The sequence below is a fragment of the Catharus ustulatus genome, chromosome 33 (genome assembly GCF_009819885.2).
Source record: "Catharus ustulatus isolate bCatUst1 chromosome 33, bCatUst1.pri.v2, whole genome shotgun sequence".
NCBI classification, from domain to species: Eukaryota; Metazoa; Chordata; class Aves; order Passeriformes; family Turdidae; genus Catharus; species Catharus ustulatus.
In genome coordinates this window covers 1,259,833-1,281,800 of record NC_046253.1, presented here as the reverse complement: position 1 = coordinate 1,281,800, position 21,968 = coordinate 1,259,833, and the positions used below count along the sequence as shown (strand labels likewise).

General features: G+C 52.6%; 1 protein-coding gene across 1 annotated transcript in view; it reads left to right on the top strand.

Moving 5' to 3' along the window:
• Positions 1 to 21,968, top strand: part of DNMT1 (DNA methyltransferase 1) — a 48,637-nt gene that overhangs the window by 13,527 nt on the left and 13,142 nt on the right. Inside the window, exons 14-27 of the mRNA XM_033083709.1 lie at positions 970 to 1,157; positions 2,056 to 2,245; positions 3,615 to 3,712; positions 4,237 to 4,384; positions 4,955 to 5,070; positions 5,998 to 6,199; positions 7,413 to 7,546; positions 8,695 to 8,868; positions 11,496 to 11,717; positions 13,249 to 13,441; positions 17,029 to 17,119; positions 17,970 to 18,101; positions 19,805 to 20,087; positions 20,907 to 21,048. Coding sequence (XP_032939600.1) covers positions 970 to 1,157; positions 2,056 to 2,245; positions 3,615 to 3,712; positions 4,237 to 4,384; positions 4,955 to 5,070; positions 5,998 to 6,199; positions 7,413 to 7,546; positions 8,695 to 8,868; positions 11,496 to 11,717; positions 13,249 to 13,441; positions 17,029 to 17,119; positions 17,970 to 18,101; positions 19,805 to 20,087; positions 20,907 to 21,048 — 2,313 coding nt within the window. The remainder of the gene's footprint in view (positions 1 to 969; positions 1,158 to 2,055; positions 2,246 to 3,614; positions 3,713 to 4,236; positions 4,385 to 4,954; positions 5,071 to 5,997; positions 6,200 to 7,412; positions 7,547 to 8,694; positions 8,869 to 11,495; positions 11,718 to 13,248; positions 13,442 to 17,028; positions 17,120 to 17,969; positions 18,102 to 19,804; positions 20,088 to 20,906; positions 21,049 to 21,968) is intronic.

Genomic DNA, 21,968 nt, shown 5'->3' with positions numbered 1-21,968 from the left:
ATGCTGTCACCTCGGTGTCACCTCCCCAGGGTGTCACCTCGGTGTCACCTCCTGTGGTGTCAGCTCAGTGTCAGCTCAGTGTCACCTCCCCACAGTGTCACCTCAGTGTCACCTCGTGTCACCACCTGTGCTGTCACCTCTCCACAGTGTCACCTTCATGGTGTCACCTCCTGTGGTGTCACCTCCATGGTGTCACCTCCCCGCAGTGTCACCTCCTATGCTGTCACCTTCATGATGTTACCTCCTGTGGTGTGACCTTCATGGTGTCATCTCTCCATGGTGTCACCTCCTGTGCTGGCACCTTCATGGTGTCACCTCAGTGTCAGCTCCATGCTGTCACCTGTGCTGTCACCTCCTGTGCTGTCACATCCATGGTGTCACCTCCTGTGGTGTCACCTTCATGGTGTCACCTTCATGGTGTCACCTCCCCATGGTGTCACCTCCCCATGGTGTCACCTCCCCATGGTGTCACCTCCGTGTCACCTCCTGTGCTGGCACCTTCATGATGTCACCTTCCCGCAGTGTCACCTCCTGTGGTGTCACCTCCATGGTGTCACCTTCATGCTGTCACCTCCCTGCAGAGTCACCTTGGTGTCGCCTCTCCGTGGTGTCACCTCCTGTACTGTCACCTCCTGTGGTGTCACCTTCATGGTGTCACCTCCCCATGGTGTCACCTCATTGTCACCTCCTGTGCTGTCACCTTCATGGTGTTACCTCTTGTGGTGTGACCTCCATGGTGTCACCTTCATGGTGTCACTTCTCCATGGTGTCACCTCAGTGTCACCTCCTGTGCTGTCACCTCAGTGTCACCTCCTGTGCTGGCACTTTCATGGTGTCACCTGCTGTGCTGTCACCGCCATGCTGTCACCTCAGTGTCACCTCCTGTGCTGTCACCTCCATGGTGTCACCTCCCTGTTGTGTCACTGTCACCATCCCCAACCCTTCCCAACCCTTCCCATCTTCCCCCAGACCACGGTGCCGCCGGCCGGGCTCAACTTCAACCGTTTCACCGAGGACTCGCTGCTGCGCCACGCCCAGTTCGTGGTGGAGCAGGTGGAGAGCTACGACGAGGCCGGCGACAGCGACGAGCCCCCGGTGCTCATCACGCCCTGCATGAGGGACCTCATCAAGCTGGCCGGCGTCACCCTGGGCAAGAGGTGAGATCTGGGGGGAAAAACGCCGAAATCGGGAAAATCCGACCAAAATTTGGGAGGCGGGATGTCAAAATAAGAGGATGTGGTCAAAATTTGGAATGGTTTAGGTTTAGTGGTTGTGAAAATAGGGAGGTTGACCCAAAATTGGGGAGGGTTTGGGTTCTGTGGTCGTGAAATTGGGAGAATCCAACCAAAATTGGGGAAATTTTTCCCTGAAATCGCAAAAATCGTCGCGACAGTGGGAGAATTCTCCCAAAATTGGGAAAGATTTCCCAAAATAATAAAAACTCTCAAAATTGGGAAGATCCTCCCAAAACCACAAAAAGCGTCCAAAATTGGGAAGTTCTTCCCAAAATCACAAAAACTCTCCCAAAAGTTGGGGAATTCTCCCAATATTAGAAATGTGTTCCAAAATTGGATGAATTCTCCCCCAAAATCACAAAAACTCTCTCAAAATTGGGAGAATCCTCCCAAAATTTGGAAGATCCTTCCAAAATCACAAAAACTCCAAAAATTGGGAGAATTCTCCCCTGAAATCACAAAAACCCTCCCAAAACTGGGAGAATTCTCCTAAAATTGGGAAGAATTTCCCAAAACAACAAAAACTCCCAAAATTGGGAAGATTCTCTCAAAATTAGGAAGATCCTCCCAAAATTGGGAGAATTCTCCCCCAAAATCACAAAAACCTTCCCAAAACTGGGAGAATTCTCCCAAAACTCTGAGAATTGTCCAAAAATTCGGAGAATCCTCCCAAAAATCACAAAAACCTTCCCGAAACTGGGAAGACCCTCCCAAAATTGGGCAAACCCAAATCCACCCACACCTCTGGTGACCCCACCTGGCACCCGCGGGGCGGCGTCGCCGTCACCGGCGCGGCCTGAGCGCTGTCCCTGTGTCGCAGGCGAGCCGTGCGGCGCCAGGCCATCCGGCACCCCACGCGCATCGACAAGGACAAGGGTCCCACCAAGGCCACCACCACCAAGCTGGTGTACCTCATCTTCGACACCTTCTTCTCGGAGCAGATCGAGAAGGACGAGCGCGAGGAGGACAAGGAGAACGCCACCAAGCGCCGGCGCTGCGGCGTCTGCGAGGTGACCGAGGGGCGCCGGGGGTGCGGTTTGGGGGCAGGGATGGGTTGGGTTGGTTGGACTTGGAGAGTGTTCCAACCTTGGTCAACATCAGTGTCATGGGTTGGGTTGGTCAGTGTTGGAGTCTTCCAGCCTTGGTCAACGTCAATGTCATGGGTTGAGTTGTTTTGTCTTGGAGAGTGTTCCAGTCTTGGTCAATGTCATGGGTTGGGTTGGTTTGTCTTGAAGAGTCTTCCAACCTTGGTCAACGTCAATGTCACGAGTTGGGTTGGTTGATTTTGGAGAGTCTTCCAACCTTGGTTAACATCAATGTCATGGGTTGGGTTGGTTGAGTTGGAAGGTCTTCCAACCTTGGTCAATGACATGGGTTGGTTTGGTTGATCTTGAAGGACTCCCAGCGTTGGCCAACATAAATGGCATTGGTTGGGTTGGTTTGTCTTGGAAGGTCTTCCAACCTTGGTCAATATCAATGTAATGGGTTGAGTTTATCTTGGAGAGTCTTCCAGCCTTGGTCAACGTCAGTGTCATGGGTTGGGTTGGTTGATCTTGGAGAGTGTTCCAACCTTGGTCAACATCAATGTCATGGATTGGGTTGTTTTGTCTTGGAGAGTGTTCCAGTCTTGGTTAATGTCATGGCTTGGGTTGGTTTGTCTTGAAGAGTCTTCCAACCTTGGTCTACGTCAATGGCATGGGTTGGGTTGGTCTGATCTTTTAGGGTCTTCCAACCTTGGTCAGTGTGAATGGCATGGGTTGGGTTGGTTGATTTTGGAGAGTCTTCCAACTTTGGTCAACATCAACATCACGGGTTGGTTTAATCTTGAAGGACTCCCAGTGTTGGCCAACATAAATGACATTGGTTGGGTTGGTTTGTCTTGGAGAGTCTTCCAACCTTGGTCAATGTCAATGTCATGGGTTGGGTTGGTTTGATCTTGTAGGGTCTTCCAACCTTGGTCAATGTGAATGGCGTGGGTTGGGTTGGTTTGTCGTGGAAGATCTTCCAACCTTGGTCAATGTTATAGGTTGGGTTGGTTGATCTTGGAAGGTCTTCCAACCTTGGTCAATGTCAATGGCATGGGTTGGGTTGGTTGGTCTTGGAGAGTGTTCCAGTCTTGGTCAACATCAACATCATGGGTTGGGTTGGGTTGATCTTGGAGAGTCTTCCAACGTTGGTCAGTGTTAATGTCATGGGTTGGGTTGGGTTGGTTTGTCTTGGAGAGTCTTCCATTCTTGGTCAACATCAACATCATAGGTTGGGTTGGGTTGATCTTGGAGGATTCCCATTCTTGGTCAACGTCAACGTCATGGGTTGGGTTGGGTTGGTCTTGGAGGGCTCTTCGCCCTCGGTCACCGCGGTGTCCCCGTGCCGTGCCAGGTGTGCCAGCAGCCCGAGTGCGGCAAGTGCAAGGCGTGCCAGAACATGGTCAAGTTCGGGGGCAGCGGCCGCAGCAAGCAGGCGTGTCTGCAGAGGAGGTGGTGGCATGTCCCCAATGTCCTTGTCCCCAAACCTCTCTGTCCCTGTCCTCAGATCCCTGTTCCCAAATCCTACTGTCCCCACTGTCCCTGTCATCAAACCCTGCAGGTCCTGTCTCTAAACCTCCTGTCCTCCAACCCCCTGTCCTTGTCCCTAATGTCCCTGTCCCCAGTGTCCCCAAACCCCCCTGTCCCTGTCCCCAGTGTCCCCAAAGCCCCCTGTCACTGTCCCCAAACACTGTTGGTCTTATCCCCAAGGGCCCTGTCCCCACTGTCCTTGTCCCTCAACCCTACTGGCCCTGTCCCCAACAACCCTGTCCCCACTGTCCTTGTCCCCAAACCCTGCTAGCTCTGTCCCCAGCAGCCCTGTCCCCACTGTCCTTGTCCCCAAACCCTACTGGCCCTGTCCCCAAACTCTCCATCCCCAAACCCCCTGTCCCTACACCTCCTGTCCCTGTCCCCCCTGTCCCTGTCCCTGTCCCCAAACCCCCCACGCCCCCGCTGATGTCCCCGTGCCATCCCAGGTGTCCCAACCTGGCGGTGCGGGAGGCAGACGAGGACGAGGAGGTCGATGACAACATCCCCGAGATGCCCTCGCCCAAGAAGATGCTGCAGGGCCGCAAGAAGAAACAGAACAAGAGCAGGATCTGCTGGGTGGGGGAGCCCGTCAAGGTGAGACACCTGGGCAGGTGAGGGGGCCTGGAAAGGTGGGGGGAACCCATCCAGGTGAGGGGAACCCATCCAGGTGAGGGGGACACATCCAGGTGAGGGGGACACATCCAGGTGAGGGAAGTGTCCAGGTAAGGGAACTCATCCAGATGAGGGAGGCCATCAAGATGAAGAACTCATCCAGGTGAGGAACCCATCCAGGTGAGAGTTGTATCCAGGTGAAGAGCCCATCCAGGTGAGAGTTGTATCCAGGTGAGGAGCCCATCCAGGTGAAGTCCCCATCAAGGTGAGGTCCCCCCAAGGTGAGGTCCCCATCAAGGTGAGGTTTCCCACCCTGGTGAAGGCCTCATCCAGGTGAGGGTTGTATCCAGGTGAAGAACCCATCCAGGTGAGGAACCCATCCAAGTTAGAGCCCCATCCAGGTGAGATCCCCATCAAAGTGAGGTCCCCCCCAGGTGAGGTCCCTATCCAGGTGAGGTCCCCATCAAGGTGAGGTCCCCCCCAGGTGAGGTCCCCCCAGGTGAGCTCCCCCCAGGTGAGGCCGGTCCCGTAACCGGCGCCGTGTCCCGGCAGAGCGATGGCAAGAGGGATTATTACCAACGCGTCTGCATCGACTCCGAGACCCTGGAGGTTGGCGACTGCGTGTCCGTGAGCCCCGACGACCCCACCAAGCCCCTCTACCTGGCCAGGTGAGTTCTCTGTGTTCCTGGGGGGTTGGGGACATGGGGACATCCCCACCAAGCCCCCCTACCTGGCCAGGTGAGTTCTCTGTGTTTGTGGGGGGTTGGGGACATGGGGACATCCCCACCAAGCCCCTCTACCTGGCCAGGTGAGTTCTCCTGCTCCTGTGGGGTTGGGGACATGGGGACATCCCCACCAAGCCCCTCTACCTGGCCAGGTGAGCTCTCCCATGGGTTTGGGGACACCAAGCTCCCCTACCTGGCCAGGTGAACTCTCCCATGGCTTTGGGGACACCAATCCCACCTGCCTGGCCAGGTGAGCTCTGCCATGGGTTTGGGGACATCAATCCCCCCTACCTGGCCAGGTTTGTTCTCCATTCTTCCATGGGTTTGGGGACACTGAGCCCCCTACCTGGCCAGGTGAGTTCTCCATGTTCCCATGGGTTTAGGGACACCAATCCCCTCTACCTGACCAGGTGAGTTCTTGGGGACACCAATCCCCCTTACCTGGCCAGGTGAGCTCGCCCATGGGTTTGGGGACACCAATCCCCCCTACCTGGCCAGGTGAGCTTTCCCATGGGTTTGGGGACACTGAGCCCCCCTACCTGACCAGGTGAGCTCTCCCATGGCTTTGGGGACACCAATCCCGTCTACCTGGCCAGGTGAGCTCTCCCATGGGTTTGGGGACACCAATCCGCCCTACCTGGCCAAGTGAGTTCTTTTCTCCAAGGGTTTTGGGGACACCAAAACCCTGTACCTGGCCAGGTGGGATCTCTGTTCTTTCATGAGGTGGGGACACCAATCCCACCTACCTGGCCAGATTTGTTCTCCAATGGGTTTGGGGACACCAATCCCCCTACCTGGCCAGGTGAGCTCTTCTCTCCCGCGGGTTTGGGCGCTCTTGGCCGTCCCCTCTCACGCCACCACACCCCTCAGGGTGACAGCCATGTGGGAGGACAGCGGTGGCCAGATGTTCCACGCCCACTGGTTCTGCCCGGGCTCAGACACCGTCCTGGGGGCCACCTCGGACCCTCTGGAGCTGTTCCTGGTGGACGAGTGCGAGGACATGCAGCTCTCCTACATCCACGGCAAGGTCAATGTCATCTACAAAGCGCCCTCGGACAACTGGGCCATGGAGGTGGGTGTGGGCAGGGTGGGCAGGGGGTGGGCAGGGGGTGGGCAGGGTGGCCAGGGGGTGGGCAGGGGGTGGGCAGGGGGTGGGCAGTGCTGCGGCTCTGGCCAGAGCTGGTCGGTGTGGCCAGAATTGGTCAGTGTGGCCAGAACTGGTCAGTGTGGGTGGTGCTGGTCAGTGTGGATAGTGCTGGTGAGTGTGGCCAGAACTGGTCAGTGTGGGTGGGGTTGGTCAGTGTGGGTGGTGCTGATCAGTGTGGTTGGAGCTGGTCAGTGTGGGTGGTGCTGGTCAGTGTGGCCAGAGCTGGTCAGTGTGAGTGGGACTGGTCAGTGTGGCTGGTGCTGGTCAGTGTGGGTGAGGAACTGGTCAGTGTGGGTGGTGCTGGTCAGTGTGGGTGGTGCTGGTCAGTGTGCTGGAGCTGGTCAGTGTGGCCACAACTGGTCAGTGTGGGTGGTGCTGGTCAGTGTGGCTGGAGGTGTGGGTGGTGCTGGTCAGTGTGGCTGGAGCTGGTCAGTGTGGCCACAACTGGTCAGTGTGGGTGGTGCTGGTCAGTGTGCTGGAGCTGGTCAGTGTGGCCAGAACTGGTCAGTGTGGGTGGTGCTGGTCAGTGTGGTTAGTGCTGGTCAGTGTGAGTGGTACTGGTCAGTGTGGCCAGAACTGGTCAGTGTGGGTGGTGCTGGTCAGTGTGGTTAGTGCTGGTCAGTGTGAGTGGTACTGGTCAGTGTGGGTGGAGCTGGTCAGTGTGGGTGGTGCTGGTCAGTGTATCTGGTGCTGGTCAGTGTGGGTGGGGCTGGTCAGTGTGGGTGGTGCCGGTCAGTGTGGCTGGAGCTGGTCAGCATGGCTGGAGCCAGTCCATGTGGCCAGAGCCAGTCAGCACAGCTGGAGCTGGTCAGCGTGACCAGAACTGGTCAGCGCAGCCGGAGCCGGTCAGCACGGCCAGAGCCGGTCAGCGCAGTTGATACCGGTCAACGTGGCCATAGCCAGTCAGTGTGGCCAGAACTGGTCAGTGTGGCCATAGCCGGTCAACGCAGTCTGTACCGGTCAGTGCGGTTGATACTGGTCAACGTGGCCATAGCCAGTCAACATGGCCAGAACTGGTCAACATGGCCAGCACCGCTCAACATGGCCAGAACCGGTCAGCGTAGCCGGTACCGGTCAGCGTGGCCAGCACCGCTCAACGTGGCCAGAACTGGACACCCCCCCTGTTTGTGTCCACCAGGGCGGGCTGGACACGGAGATGAAGATGGTGGAGGACGACGGGCGCACCTACTTCTACCAGATGTGGTACGACCAGGAGTACGCGCGCTTCGAGAGCCCGCCCGCCGCGCGCCCCTCCGACGACAACAAGTACAAGTCAGTCTGGGTGCAAAAACAACGTTTGGGGTTTTTGGGGGAGTTTGGAGGATTTGGAGTTTTGGTTGTTGAGTTTTTGGGGTTTGGGGTTGGTGGTTGTTGAGGTTTTGGGGTTTGGGGTTGGTGGTTGTTGAGGTTTTGGGATTTTTTGGGAGAGTTTGGAGTTTTGGTTGTTGAGTTTTTGGGGTTTTTGGGGAGGATTTGGAGGTTTGGAGTTGGTGGTTGTTGTTGAGTTTTTGGGGTTTTGGAGTTGGTGGTTGTTGAGGTTTTGGTGTTTTGGTGGTTTGGAGTTTTGGCTGTTGAGTTTTTGGGGTTTTTTGGGGGAGTTAGGAGGTTTGGAGTTGGTGGCTGTTGAGTTTTTGGGGTTTTGGAGGGTTGGAGTTGGTGGTTGTTCAGTTTTTGGAGTTTTTTGGGAGGGTTTGGAGTTTTGGTTGTTGAGTTTTTGGGGTTTGGAATTGGTGGTTGTTGAGTTTTTGGGGGTTTTGCAGGTTTGGAGTTGGTGGTTGTTGAGTTTTTGGGGTTTTTTGTGGGGTTTTTTGGAGGTTTGGAGTTTTGGTTTTGGAGTTTTTGGGGTTTTTTGGGAGGGTTTGGAGTTTTGGTTGTTGAGTTTTTTGGGAGCTTTGGAGTTTTGGTTGTTGAGTTTTTTGGGAGGTTTGGAGTTTTGGTTGTTGAGTTTTTGGGGGGTTTTGGGAGGATTTGGAGGTTTTGAGTTTTGGTTGTTGAGTTTTTGGGGGTTTTTAGAGGGTTTGGAGGGTTGGAGTTGGTGGTTGTTCAGTTTTTGGAGTTTTTTGGGAGGGTTTGGAGTTTTGGTTGTTGAGTTTTTGGGGGTTTTGCAGGTTTGGAGTTGGTGGTTGTTGAGTTTTTGGGGTTTTTTGTGGGGTTTTTTGGAGGTTTGGAGTTTTGGTTGTTGAGTTTTTGGGGTTTTGGAGTTTTGGTTGTTGAGTTTTTGTGGGTTTTTTGGAAGGGTTTGGAGTTTTGGTTGTTGAGTTTTTGGGATTTGGGAGGGTTTGGAGTTGGTGGTTGTTGGGTGTTTGGAGTTTTGAAGGTTTGGAGTTTTGGTTGTTGAGTTTTTGCGGTTTTTTGGGGGGTTTTGAAGGTTTGAAGACCCCGAAATCAGAATTTTTTTTGAGATTCTGCTGTTTTGGCAGGTTCTGCATGAGCTGTGCCCGCCTGGACGAGGTGAGGCACAAGGAGATCCCCAAGGTGGCCGAGCCGCTCGAGGAGGCCGACGGCAAAATGTTCTACGGCGTGGCCACCAAGAACGGCGTCCAGTACCGGGTGGGCGACGGCGTCTACCTGCTGCCCGACGCCTTCTCCTTCAGGTGTGGCTTTGGGATGGCATTGGGGCATTTTTGGGGAATTTTTTTGGATTTTTTTAGCATTTTTTGGGCTTTTTTTGGGAATTTTTTGGCATTTTTTGGGACTTTTTTTGGGAATGTTATGGGAATTTTTGGGAATTTGGGTCCATTTTTTGTGCGTATTTTGGATATTTTTTGGGGCATTTTTGTGGCATTCCAAATTTTTTATCCAACTCCTGACCCAAAAAACAGCATCAAGGCTTTAAAACCCCTCCAAGATCCTTGAATCCTGAATCTTCACCCAACTCTTGACCCAAAAAATTAGAATTATGGAATCACAGAACCAATTATGGCTCTAAAACCCTTCCAAGATCTCTCAATCCCAAATTTTCACCCAACTCTTGACCCAGAAATTGGAATTATGGAATCATAGAACCAATCCAAGACCCCTCAATCCCAAACCTTCACCCAAAATTCAGAGTCAGGGCTGGATCACCCAACTCTTGACCCCAAAACCAGAATCAAGGCCTTTAAACCCTTCAATCCCAAATCTTCACCCAACTCTTGACCCCAAAACCAGAATCCAGGCTCTTACACCCTTCAATCCCAAATCTTCACCCAACTCTTGACCCCAAAAATTGGAATCAAGGCTCTAAAACCCTTTCAAGACCTCTCAATCCCAAATTTTCACCCAACTCTTGATCCCCAAAACCAGAATCAAGGCCCTTAAACCCTTGAATCCCAAATCTTCACCCAACTCTTGACCCAAAAATTGGAATTACGGAATCACAGAACCAATCCAAGACCTCTCAATCCCAAATTTTCACCCAACTCTTGACCCTAAAACCAGAATCAAGGCTGGACTGCCCAACTCTTGACCCCAAAACCAGAATCCAGGCTCTTAAACCCTTGAATCCCAAATCTTCACCCAACTCTTGACCCAAAAATTGAAATTATGGAATCACAGAACCAATCCAAGACCCCTCAGTCCCAAACCTTCACCCAACTCTTGACCCAAGATTCAAAATCAAGGCTGGATCACCCAACTCTTGACCCCAAAACCAGAATCCAGGCTCTTACACCCATCAATCCCAAATTTTCACCCAACTCTTGACCCCAAAAATTGGAATCAAGGCTCTAAAACCTTTCCAAGACCTCTCAATCCCAAATTTTCACCCAACTCTTGACCCTAAAACCAGAATCCAGACTCTTAAACCCTTGAATCCCAAATTTTCACCCAACTCTTGATCCCAAAAACCAGAATCCAGGCTCTTACACCCATCAATCCCAAATTTTCACCCAACTTTTGACCCCAAAAACCAGAATCAAGGCTGGACCACCCAACTCTTCACCCCAAAACCAGAATCAAGCCCTTTAAACCCTTCAATCCCAAATTTTCACCCAACTCTTGATCCCAAAAACCAGAATCAAGGCTCTTAAATCCTTCAATCCCAAACCTTCACCCAACTCTTGACCCAAAAATTGGAATTATGGAATCACAGAACCAATCCAAGACCCCTCAGTCCCAAACCTTCACCCAACTCTTGACCCAAGATTCAAAATCAAGGCTGGATCACCCAACTCTTGACCCCAAAACCAGAATCCAGGTTCTGAAACCCTTCAATCCCAGATCTTCACCCAACTCTTGACCCAAAAACCAGAACCAACACCACAAATTCCCCCAACACTCCTCAATCTCAAATCTTCACCCAACTCTTGATCCCAAAACCAAAATCAAGGCTAGATCACCCAACTCTTGACCCCAAAACCAGAATCCAGGCTCTTACACCCATCAATCCCAAACCTCCACCCAACTCTTGACCCCAAAACCAGAATCCAGGCGCTTACACCCATCAATCCCAAACCTTCACCCAACTCTTGACCCCAAAACCAGAATCAAGGCCCTTAAACCCTTAAATCCCAAACCTTCACCCAACTCTTGACCCAAAAATTGGAATTATGGAATCACAGAACCAATCCAAGACCCCTCAATCCCAAACCTTCACCCAACTCTTGACCCAAAATTTGGAATCAAGGCTGGATCGCCCAACTTTTGACCCTAAAACCAGAATCAAGGCTCTTACACCCATCAATCCCAAATTTTCACCCAACTCTTGACCCCAAAAATTGGAATCAAGGCTCTAAAACCCTTTCAAGACCTCTCAATCCCAAATTTTCACTCAACTCTTGACCCCAAAACTGGAATCAATGGTCTAAAACCCCATAATCCCTAATTTTCACCCAACTCTTGACCTAAAAATTGGATTTATGACATCATAGAACCAACTATGGGTCTAAAACCCCTCCAAGACCTCTCAATCCCAAATTTTCACCCAACTCTTGACCCCAAAACCAGAATCCAGGCTCTAAAATTCTTGAATCCCAAGTCTTCACCCAACTCTTGACCCAAAATTCAGAATCAAGGCTCTAAAACCCTTCCAAGACCTCTCAATCCCAAATTTTCAGCCAACTCTTGACCCCAAAACCAGAATCAAGCCCTTTAAACCCATCAATCCCAAACCTTCACCCAACTCTTGACCCAAAAACCAGAACTGACATCACAAACTCCCCCAACACTCCTCAATCCCAAATCTTCACCCAACTCTTGACCCAACCCCGCCGTTTTTCGGTCGTCCCTCCGCTCCCCGCAGCGTGAAGCCGGCCAGCCCGGCCAAGAGGCCCAAGAAGGAGGCGGTGGACGAGGAGCTGCACCCCGAGCACTACAGGAAATACTCGGAGTACATCAAGGGCAGCAACCTGGACGCGCCGGAGCCGTTCCGCGTCGGCCGCATCAAGAGCATCTTCTGCAGCCTGCGCGGCAACGGCAAACCCAACGAGAGCGACATCAAACTGGTGCTCTACAAGTTCTACAGGTGCTCCTGGCGGGGTGGAGGTGGTGGTGGTTGGGTTTTGTGGGGTTTTTGGTGGTTTGGAGGTGATAGTTGTTGAGTTTTTGGGGATTTTTTGGGGGGTTTTCGAGGGTTGGAGTTGGTGGTTGTTGGGTTTTTGGGGGGGTTTTGGTGGTTTGGAGGTGGTGGTTGTTGGAGTTTTGGGTTTTTTTGGGGAGTTTGGTGCTTTGGAAGTTTGGTTGTTGAGTTTTTGGGGTTTTTTGGGGGAGTTTGATGGTTTGGAGTTGGTGGTTGTTGAGTTTTTGGGGTTTTTTCGGGGGAGTTTGGAGGTTTGGAGTTGGTGGTTGTTGAGTTTTTTGGGTTTTTTCGGGGGTTTGGAGGGTTTGAGGTGGTGGTTGTTGGGGTTTTGGGTTTTTTGGGGGATTTTGGTGGTTTGGAGTTGGTGGTTGTTGAGTTTTTGGGGTTCTGGTGGTTTGAAGTTGGTGGTTTTTGGGCTTTTGGGGTTTTTTGGGAGGGTTTGGAGGTTTGGTTGTTGAGTTTTTGGGGATTTTGATGGTTTGGAGTTGGTTGTTGGGGTTTTGGGGTTTTTTGGGGAGTTTGGTGTTTTCTAGTTGGTGGTTGTTGGGGTTTGGGGGTTTTTTGGGGGGTTTTGGAAGGTTGGAATTGTTGGTTGTTGAGGTTTTGGGGATTTTGGTTTTTTAGGGGAGGATTTGGAGTTTTGGTTGTTGAATTTTTGGGGATTTTGGAGGTTTGGAGTTGGTTGTTGGGGTTTTTTGGGGGTTTTGGAGGTTTTGAGCTGGTGGTTGTTGAGGTTTTTTGGGTGTTTTGTTGTTGTGGAGGGTTGGAGTTTTGATTGTTGAGTTTTTGGGGGGTTTTGGAGGTTTGGTATTGGTTGTTGGGATTTTTTGTGGGTTTTGGAGATTTGAAGTTGGTGATTGTTGGGGTTTTTTGGGGTTTTGAAGGTTTGGACACGGTGCCTGTTGAGTTTTTGGGGTTTTTGGAGGTTTGGAGTTGGTGATTGTTGGATTTTTGGGGGTTTTGAAGGTTTGGACACAGTGCCTGTTGAGTTTTTGGGGTTTTTTGGGGGTTTTGGAGGTTTATACAATATACAACAATTTCCAGACAAGAGGAGATGGTGCCTGTTGAGTTTTGGGGTTTTTTTGGGGTTTTGAAGGTTTGGAGTTATGGTTATTGAGTTTTTGGGATTTTGGAGTGTTGGAGTTCGTGATTGTTGGGTTTTTTGGGGGTTTTGAAGGTTTGGACATGGTGCCTGTTGAGTTTTTGGGATTTTTAGGGATTTGGTATTGGTTGTTGGGGTTTTTTGTGGGTTTTGGAGGGTTGGAGTTGGTGATTGTTGAAGGTTTTTTTTTTTTTTTGGGAGTTTTAGAGGTTTGGAGTTGGTGCCTGTTCAGTTTTTGGAGTTTTTTTGGTGGGATTTTGAAGGTTTGGACATGGTGCCTTTTGAGTTTTTTGAGGTTTTGAAGGTTTGCAGCTGTGATTATTGAGTTTTCTGTGATTTTTTGGTGTGAATTTTTGACATTTCTACAACTCCCAGGCCAGAGAACACCCACAAGTCCACCAAGGCCAGCTACCACGCCGACATCAACCTGCTCTACTGGAGCGACGAGGAGGCCACGGTGGAGTTCCGCGCCGTGCAGGGCCGCTGCTCCGTGCTCTACGGCGAGGACCTGCCCGAGAGCATCCAGGACTACTCCATGGGCGGCCTGGACCGCTTCTACTTCCTGGAGGTGAGGGGTGCCGGGGTGGGGACAGCGGGGACAGGCGGGGGGACAGCGGGGACTGAGGGTGGGACAGCGGGGATGGAGGAAAATTGGGGTTTGGGGTGGGGTTTTGTAGAGGGGGTGAGTTCTGAGTGAGTTCCTGAAGGTCTCAGTGAGTTTTTTGGGGTTCTGGATGAGTTCTTGGAGGTCTAGGTGAGTTTTCTGAAGGTCTGGATGAGTTCCTGGGGGTCTAGGTGAGTTTTTTGGAGCTCTGGGTGTGTTCCTGGAGGTATGGGTGAGTTCCTGGAGGTCTGGATGAGTTTTTTTGAGGTCTGGATGAATTTTTTGGATGTCTGGAGAAGATTTTTGGGGGTCTGAGTGAGTTCCTGGAGGTCTGGGTGAATTTTTTGGAGCTCTGGATGAGTTCTTGGGGGTCTAAATGAGTTCATGAAGGTCTGGATGAGTTTTATGGAGCTCTGGATGAGTTTTCTGGAGGTCTGGGTGAGTTTTTTTGAGGTCTGGATGAGTTTCTTGGAGGTTTGGATGAGTTCCTGGGGGTCTAGGTGAGATTTTTGGAGCTCTGGATGTGTTCCTGGGGGTCTGAATGAGTTTTCTGAAGGTCTGGATGAGTTCCTGGAGGTCTGGGGACACCAGGGATGGAGAAAAGTTGGGGTTTGGGGTGGGGTTTTGTAGAGGGGGTGGGTTCTGGGTGAGTTCCTGGAGGTCTGGGTGAGTTTTCTGAAGGTCTGGATGAGTTTTTTTGAGGTGTGGATGAGTTTCTGGACGTCTGGGTGAGTTTTTTGGAGGTATGGGTGAGTTTTCTGAAGGTCTGGTTGAATTTCTTGGAGGTCTGAATGAGTTTCTGGAGGTCTAGATGAGTTTTTTTGAGATCTGGATGAATTTATTTGAGGTCTGGATGAGTTCTTGGGAATCTAGATTAGTTTTTTGAGATCAGAGTGGGTTTTCTGAAGGCCTGGATGAGTTCCTGAGGGTCTGGCTGAGTTTTCTGAAGGTCTGGATGAGTTCTTGGAGCTCTGGATGAGTTCTTGTGGGTCTGGATGAATTTTCTCAAGGTCTCGATGAGTTTTATGAAGGTCTGGATGAGTTCCTGAAGGTCTGAGTGAGTTTTCTGAAGGTCTGAGTGAGTTTTTTGGGGATCTGGATGAGTTCTTGGGGGTCTAAATGAGTTCCTGAAGGTCTGGATGAGTTTCTGGAGGTCTAGATGAGGTTTTTTTGAGATCTGGATGAGTTTTCTGAAGGTCTGGATGAGTTTTTTGGAGCTGTGGAGGAGTTTCTTGGGGGTCTAGGTGAGTTTTTTTGAGCTCTGGATCAGTTCCTGTGGGTCTGGGTGAGTTCCTGGAGGTCTGGGTGGTTTTTTTGAGATCTGGATGCGTTTCTGTGGGTCTGGATGAGTTTTTTGGAGCTCTGGATGAGATCTTGGAGGTCTAAATGAGGTTTTATTGAGATCTGGGTGAGTTTTGTGAAGGTCTGGATAAGTTCTTGGAGGTGTGGATGAGTGTTTTTGAGATGTGGAAGAGTTCTTGGAGGTCTAGGTGAGTTCCCAGGGTTCTGGATGAGTGTTTTTGAGATCTGGATGAGTTCCTGGAGGTCTGGATGAGTTCCTCTGGGTCTGGAAGAGTTCCTGGAGGTCTGGATGAGTTCCTGGAGGTCTGGGTGAGTTTTCTGAAGGTCTGGGTGAGTTTATTTGAGTTGTGGATGAGTTTCTTGGAGGTCTGGATGAGATTTTTTGAGGTCTGGATGAGTTTTCTGAGGGCCTGGATGAGTTCCTGAAGGTCTGAATAAGATTCTTTAAGGTCTGGATGAATTTCTTGGAGATCTGGAGAAGTTCCTGTGGGTCTGGATGAGTTCCTGGGGCTCTGGATGAGTTTTCTGAAGGTCTGGATGAGATTCATAGAGTCTGGATGAGTTTCTTGGGGGTCTCAGTGGGTTTTCTGAAGGTCTGGGTGAGTTCCTCTGGGTCTGGATGAGTTCCTGGAGGTCTAGGTCAGTTTTTTGGAGCTCTGGATGAGTTCTTGGAGGTCTAGGTGAGTTTTTTGGAGTTCTGGATGAGTTTTCTGAAGGTCTGGATGAGTTCCTGGATGTCTGGGTGAATTTTTTGGGGCTCTGGATAAGATCTTGGAGCTCTGGATGAATTCTTGGATGTCTGGATGAGATTTTTGGAGGTCTGGATGAGTTCCTGGGGGTCTAAATAAGTTTCTGAAGGAATGGATGAGTTTCTTTGAGGCATGGATGAGTTCCTGTGGGTCTGGATGAGTTTTCTGAAGGTCTGGACAAATTCCTGGAGGTCTAGATGAGTTTTTTTGAGATCTGGATGAATTTATTTGAGGTCTGGATGAGTTCTTGGGAATCTAGATGAGTTTTTTGAGATCAGAGTGGGTTTTCTGAAGGCCTGGATGAGTTCCTGAGGGTCTGGCTGAGTTTTCTGAAGGTCTGGATGATTTTTCTGAAGGTCTGGATGAGTTCTTGGAGCTCTGGATGAGTTCTTGTGGGTCTGGATGAATTTTCTCAAGGTCTCAATGAGTTTTATGAAGGTCTGGATGAGTTCCTGAAGGTCTGAGTGAGTTTTTTGGGGATCTGGATGAGTTCTTGGGGGTCTAAATGAGTTCCTGAAGGTCTGGATGAGTTTTCTGAAGGTCTGAATGAATTGCTGGGATTCTGGATGAGTTTTCTGAAGGTCTGGATGAGTTTTTTGGAGCTGTGGAGGAGTTTCTTGGAGCTGTGGAGGTCTGGTTGAGGTTTTTTGAGATCTGGATGAGTTTCTGAAGGTCTGGGTGAGTTTCTTGGCGGTCTGGATGAGATCTTGGAGGTCTAAATGAGGATTTTTGAGATCTGGGTGAGTTTTCTGATGGTCTGGATGAATTCCTGGAGATCTGGATGAGTTCCTGGGGATCTGGATGAGTTTTTTGGAGCTCTGGATGAGTTCCTGAAGGTCTGGGTGGGTTTTCTGAAGGTCTGGATGAGTTCCTGGAGGTCTGGGTGAGTTCCTGGAGGACTGGATGGGTCTGGATGAGTTTTTTGGAGATCTAGGAGAGTTTTTTGGAGGTCTGGATGAGTTCCTGTGGGTCTGGATGAGTTTTCTCAAGGTCTCGATGAGTTTTCTCAAGGTCTGGATGAGTTCTTGGAGCTCTGGATGAGTTCCTGGAGGTCTAGATGAGGTTTTTTTGAGATCTGGATGAGTTTTTGAAGATCTGGATGAGTTCCTGGGGGTCTAGGTGAGTTTTTTGGAGATCTGGGTGTGTTCCTGAAGGTCTGGATGAGTTTTCTGTAGGTCTGGATGAGTTTTCTGAAGGTCTGGATGAGTTCTTGGAGCTCAGGATGAGTTTTTTGGAGCTCTGGATGAGTTCCTGGAGGTCTGGATGAGTTCCTGAATGTCTGGGTGAGTTCCTGGAGGTCTGGAAACACCAGGGATGAAATAAATTTGAGGTTGAGGGTGGTTTTTGGGGGATTTTGTTTTTTGGGTTTTATTTTTTTTCAATCCCAAATCCTGGAGATTTTTGGGTTTTTTTTCAATGCCAAACCCTGGAGATTTTTGGGGTTTTTTTCAATCCCAAACCCTGGAGATTTTTGAATTTTTGTTGTTTTTTTTTCCCCAGGCTTACAACGCCAAAACCAAGAGCTTTGAGGATCCTCCCAACCACGCCCGGAGCTCTGGGAACAAAGGGAAGGGGAAGGGGAAAGGGAAAGGTGAGGCTGGAAAAGGGGCTGGAAATGGGTGGGAAATGGGTAAAAAAGGGGCAGAAAAGGGTCTGGGAGGTGATGGATTAGCAGAGGAGGAGGAGGAGGAGGAAGAGCAGGGGATGAGGATGATGATGAGGAAGATCAGGAGGATGAGGATGATGAGGATGAGGAAGAGCAGGGATTGAAGAGGAGGAGGAGGATGGGATGAGGATGAGGATGATGAGGATGGGATGAGGATGGGATGAGGATGAGGAAGATCAGGGATTGAGGAGGGGATGAGGATGAGGATGAGGAAGATCAGGAGGATGAGGATGATGAGGATGATGAGGAAGATCAGGAGATGCCCCATCCCCAGGGAAGGGCAAGGGGAAGGCCCCAGGCCCTGAGCAGGGGATGAAGATGAGGATGAGGAAGAGCAGGGATTGAGGAGGATGATGGGATGAGGATGATGATGGGATGAAGATGAAGGTGAGGAAGATCAGGATGATGATGATGATGATGAGGAAGATCAGGAAATGGCCCATCCCCAGGGAAGGGCAAGGGGAAGGCCTCAGGCCCCGAGCAGGGAATGAGGATGAGGATGATGAGGATGAGGATGATGAGGATGAGGATGAGGATGGGATGAGGATGATGATGGTGATGAGGAGGAAGATCAGGAGATGCCCCATCCCCCAGGAAAGGGCAAGGGCAAGGCCCCAGGCCCCGAGCAGGGATTGAGGAGCAGGAAGAGCAGGAATTGAGGATGGGATGAGGATGATGATGATGAGGATGATGATGAGGATGAGGATGATGATGATGATGATGATGATGATGATGATGATGATGAGGAAGATCAGGAGATGCCCCATCCCCCCAGGGAAGGGCAAGGGCAAGGCCCCAGGCCCCGAGCAGAGCGAGCAGCCGCCGGCCCAGCTGCAGGTGCCCAAGCTGCGCACCCTGGACGTGTTCTCGGGCTGTGGGGGCCTCTCCGAGGGCTTCCACCAGGCAGGTGAGACTGGGATGGACTGGGATGGACTGGGATGGACTGGGATGGGACTGGGATGGACTGGGATGGACTGGGATGGGACTGAGAATGGGAATGGGATGGGACTGGGATGGGAATGGGAATGGGACTGGCTGCCCTGGGAAAGGGCTGGGGGGCAGCAAATGGGCTGGGCAGGGCCTGGGCCTGGCTCTGGTCACTCCTGGTCATTCCCTGGGCCTGGCACTGGTCATTTCTGGTCATTCCCAGTACCCATCCCTGACCATTCCCAGTGCCCACCCCAGTGCCCATTCCCCCCTGGCACTGACCATTCCCAGTGTCCATCCCACCCACCCCAGTGCCCACCCACCCTCCCCAATGCCCATTCCAGTGCCCATCCCAGTGTCCATTTCCAGTGCCCACCCCAGTGCCCATTCCCCCTGGCACTGACCATTCCTAGTGTCCATCCCACCCATCCCAGTGCCCATCCTAGTGCCCACCCACCCATCCCTGGCCACCCCATTGTTCATCCCAATGCCCATCCCGGTGCCCACCCACCCATCCCTGACCATTCCCAGAGCCCATCCCAGGGTCCATTTCCAGTGCCCACCCCATCCATCCCTGACCATTCCCAGTGCCCACCCTATTGCCTACCCTAGTGCCCATCCCAGTGACCACCCCACCCATCCCTGCCCACCCCAGTGCCCACCCACCCACCCCAGTGCCCATTCCCAGTGCCCATCCCAGTGCCCACCCGCCCATCCCACCCACCCCAGTGCCCACCCACCCCAAAGCCCATCCCAGTCCCCATCCCTGTGCCCACCCACCCCTCCTACCCGCCCCAGTGCCCACCCACTCATCCCAGTGCCCACCCACCCTAGTACCCACCCCAGTGCCCACCCAGTGCCCACCCACCCCAGAACCCACCCCAGTGCCCACCCATCCCGGTGCCCACCCACCCACCCCTGACCATTCTCAGTGTCCATCCCATCCACCCCAGTGCCCACCCCAGTGCCCATCCACCCATCCCTGTGCCAATCCCAGTGCCCACCCACCCATCCCTGACCATTCCCAGTGTCCATTTCACCCACCCCAATGCCCACCCACTCACCCCAGTGCCCATCCCAGTGCCCACCCACCCACCCCTAACAATTCCCAGTGCCACCCACCTCAAAGCCCATCCCAGTGCCCATCCCAGTGCCCACCCACCCATCTCTGACCATTCCCAGTGTCCATTCCCAACTGGCACTGACCAGTCCCAGTGCCCACCCCAGTGCCCACCCACCCATCCCACCCACCCCAGTGCCCACCCAATGCCCACCCACCCCAGTGCCTACCCCAGTGCCCATCCCAGTGTCCACCCCATCCATCCCTGACCATTCCCAGTGTCCATTTCAGTGTCCATCCCAGTGTCCATTCCCAACAGGCACTGACCATTCCCAGTGCCACCCACCCACCCCAGTGCCTATTCCCAATGCCCACCCACCCCAGTGCCCATCCCTGCCCACCCCACTGTCCATCAGTGCCCATCCCAGTGCCCACCCATCCACCCCAGTGCCCATCCCAGTGCCCACCCACCCACCCCTGACCATTCCCAGTGCCACCCACCCATCCCTGACCATTCCCAGTACCCATTCCCAGTGCCCACCCAGTGCCCACCCAATGCCCACCCCAGTGCCCACCCACCCCAGTGCCCACCCAGTGCCCACCCAATACCCACCCACCCTCAGGTGTCTCGGAGACGCTGTGGGCCGTGGAGATGTGGGAGCCGGCGGCGCAGGCGTTCCGCCTCAACAACCCCGGCAGCACCGTGTTCACCGAGGACTGCAACGTGCTGCTCAAGCTGGTGATGGCAGGGGAGAAAACCAATTCCTTGGGCCAGAAACTGCCCCAGAAGGGAGATGTGGAGATGCTCTGTGGGGGCCCCCCCTGCCAGGGCTTCAGCGGCATGAACCGCTTCAACTCCCGCACCTACTCCAAGTTCAAGAACTCCTTGGTGGTTTCCTTCCTCAGGTGGGTGGGGTGGGGTTTTTTGGGAGGGTGAGATCGTGGGTGGTGTCTCCTGGTGGGTGTGGAGATGATTTTTGGGGTTTGAGACCTGATCTGGTGTCTCCTGGTGGGTGTGGAGATGATTTTTGGGGTTTGAGACTTCATCTGGTGTCTCCTCATTGATGTAGAGATGATTTTGGGGAGGGTCAGATCCTGTCTGGTGTCTCCTGGTGGGTGTGGAGAGGATTTTTGGGGTTTGAGATCTCATCTGGTGGCCCCTCATTGATGTGGAGGTGATTTTTGGGGTTTGAGACCTCATCTGGATTCTCCTCATTGGTGTGGAGATTATTTTTGGGGTTTGAGACCTCATCTGGTGTCTCCTGGTGGGTGTGGAGATGATTTTTGGGGTTTGAGATCTTGTCTGGTATCCCCTGATGAGGATTTTTGGGGTTTGAGACCTCATCTGGTGTCTCCTGGTGGGTGTGGAGATGATTTTTGGGGTTTGAGATCTCATCTGGTGTCTCCTCATGGGTGTGGAGATGATTTTTGGGGTTTGAGACCCTATCTGATGTCCCCTGGTGAGGATTTTTGGGACTTGTGACACCCTCCAGTGTCCCCTCATTGGAGTAGAGATGATTTTTTGGGGTTTGAGATCCTGTCTGGTGTCCCCTGGTGAGGATTTTTGGGAGGTGTGACCCCATCTGGCGTCTCCTCATTGGTGTAGAGATGTTTTTTAGGTGTGACCCCATCCAGTGTCCCTTCCTGGTTGCAGAAGGAATTTTTTTGTTGTTCTCACCCCCTCTGTTACCCCCTGTCCCCACCCCCCTCCCCGTGTCCCCTCAGTTACTGCGATTATTACCGACCGCGCTTCTTCCTGCTGGAGAACGTCCGGAATTTCGTCTCCTTCAAGAGATCCATGGTGCTGAAGCTGACCCTGCGCTGCCTGGTGCGCATGGGCTACCAGTGCACCTTTGGGGTGCTCCAGGTGAGCTCCAGGGCGGCTTTGGGGACAAAATCCTCATTTTGGGCACCTTGGGGAACGGTGCTGGGATCCCAGGGCACCTTTGGGGTGCTCCAGGTGAGCTCCAGGGCACCTTTGGGGTGCTCCAGGTGAGCTCCAGGGCACCTTTGGGGTGCTCCAGGTGAGCTCCAGGGCGGCTTTGGGGACAAAATCCTCATTTTGGGCACCCTGGGGAATGGTGCTGGGCTCCAGGGCAGCTTTGGGGGACAAAATCCCCATTTTGGGCACCCTGGGGACTGGTGCTGGGCTCCCAGTGCACCTTTGGGGTGCTCCAGGTGAGCTCCAGGACACCTTTGGGGGCCAAAATCCTCATTTTGGGTAACCTGGGGAATGGTGCTGGGCTCCAGGGCACCTTTGGGGTGCTCCAGGTGAGCTCCAGGGCACCTTTGGGGGCCAAAATCCTCATTTTGGGTAACCTGGGGAATGGTGCTGGGCTCCAGGGCACCTTTGGGGTGCTCCAGGTGAGCTCCAGGGCACCTTTGGGGGACAAAATTCCCATTTTGGGCACCCTGGGTTTGTCCTCGGAGGATTTTCCCAAAGGAATTGGGAGTTGGGAGGTGGGGAATGGTCAGTTGGTCATCCAAGGGAGGGAGTGACCCTTTGGTGGGCTTGGGGACATTCCCAGAGCTGACAGATCCTTCAAAGACCCAGTTGACCACTTGGGTGGCTTTGGGAACATTCCCACCCCATCCCTCAGGAATTGTCCCCTCCAAAGACCCAACTGACCCCTTGGGTGGCTGTGGGGACATTCCCAGTCCATTCCCCAGGAATTGTCCCCTCTAAAGACCCTTGGGTGGCTTTGGGGACATTCCTAGAGGGGACAGATCCTTCAAAGACCCAACTGACCTTTTGGGTGGCTTTGGGGACATTCCCACCCCATCCCT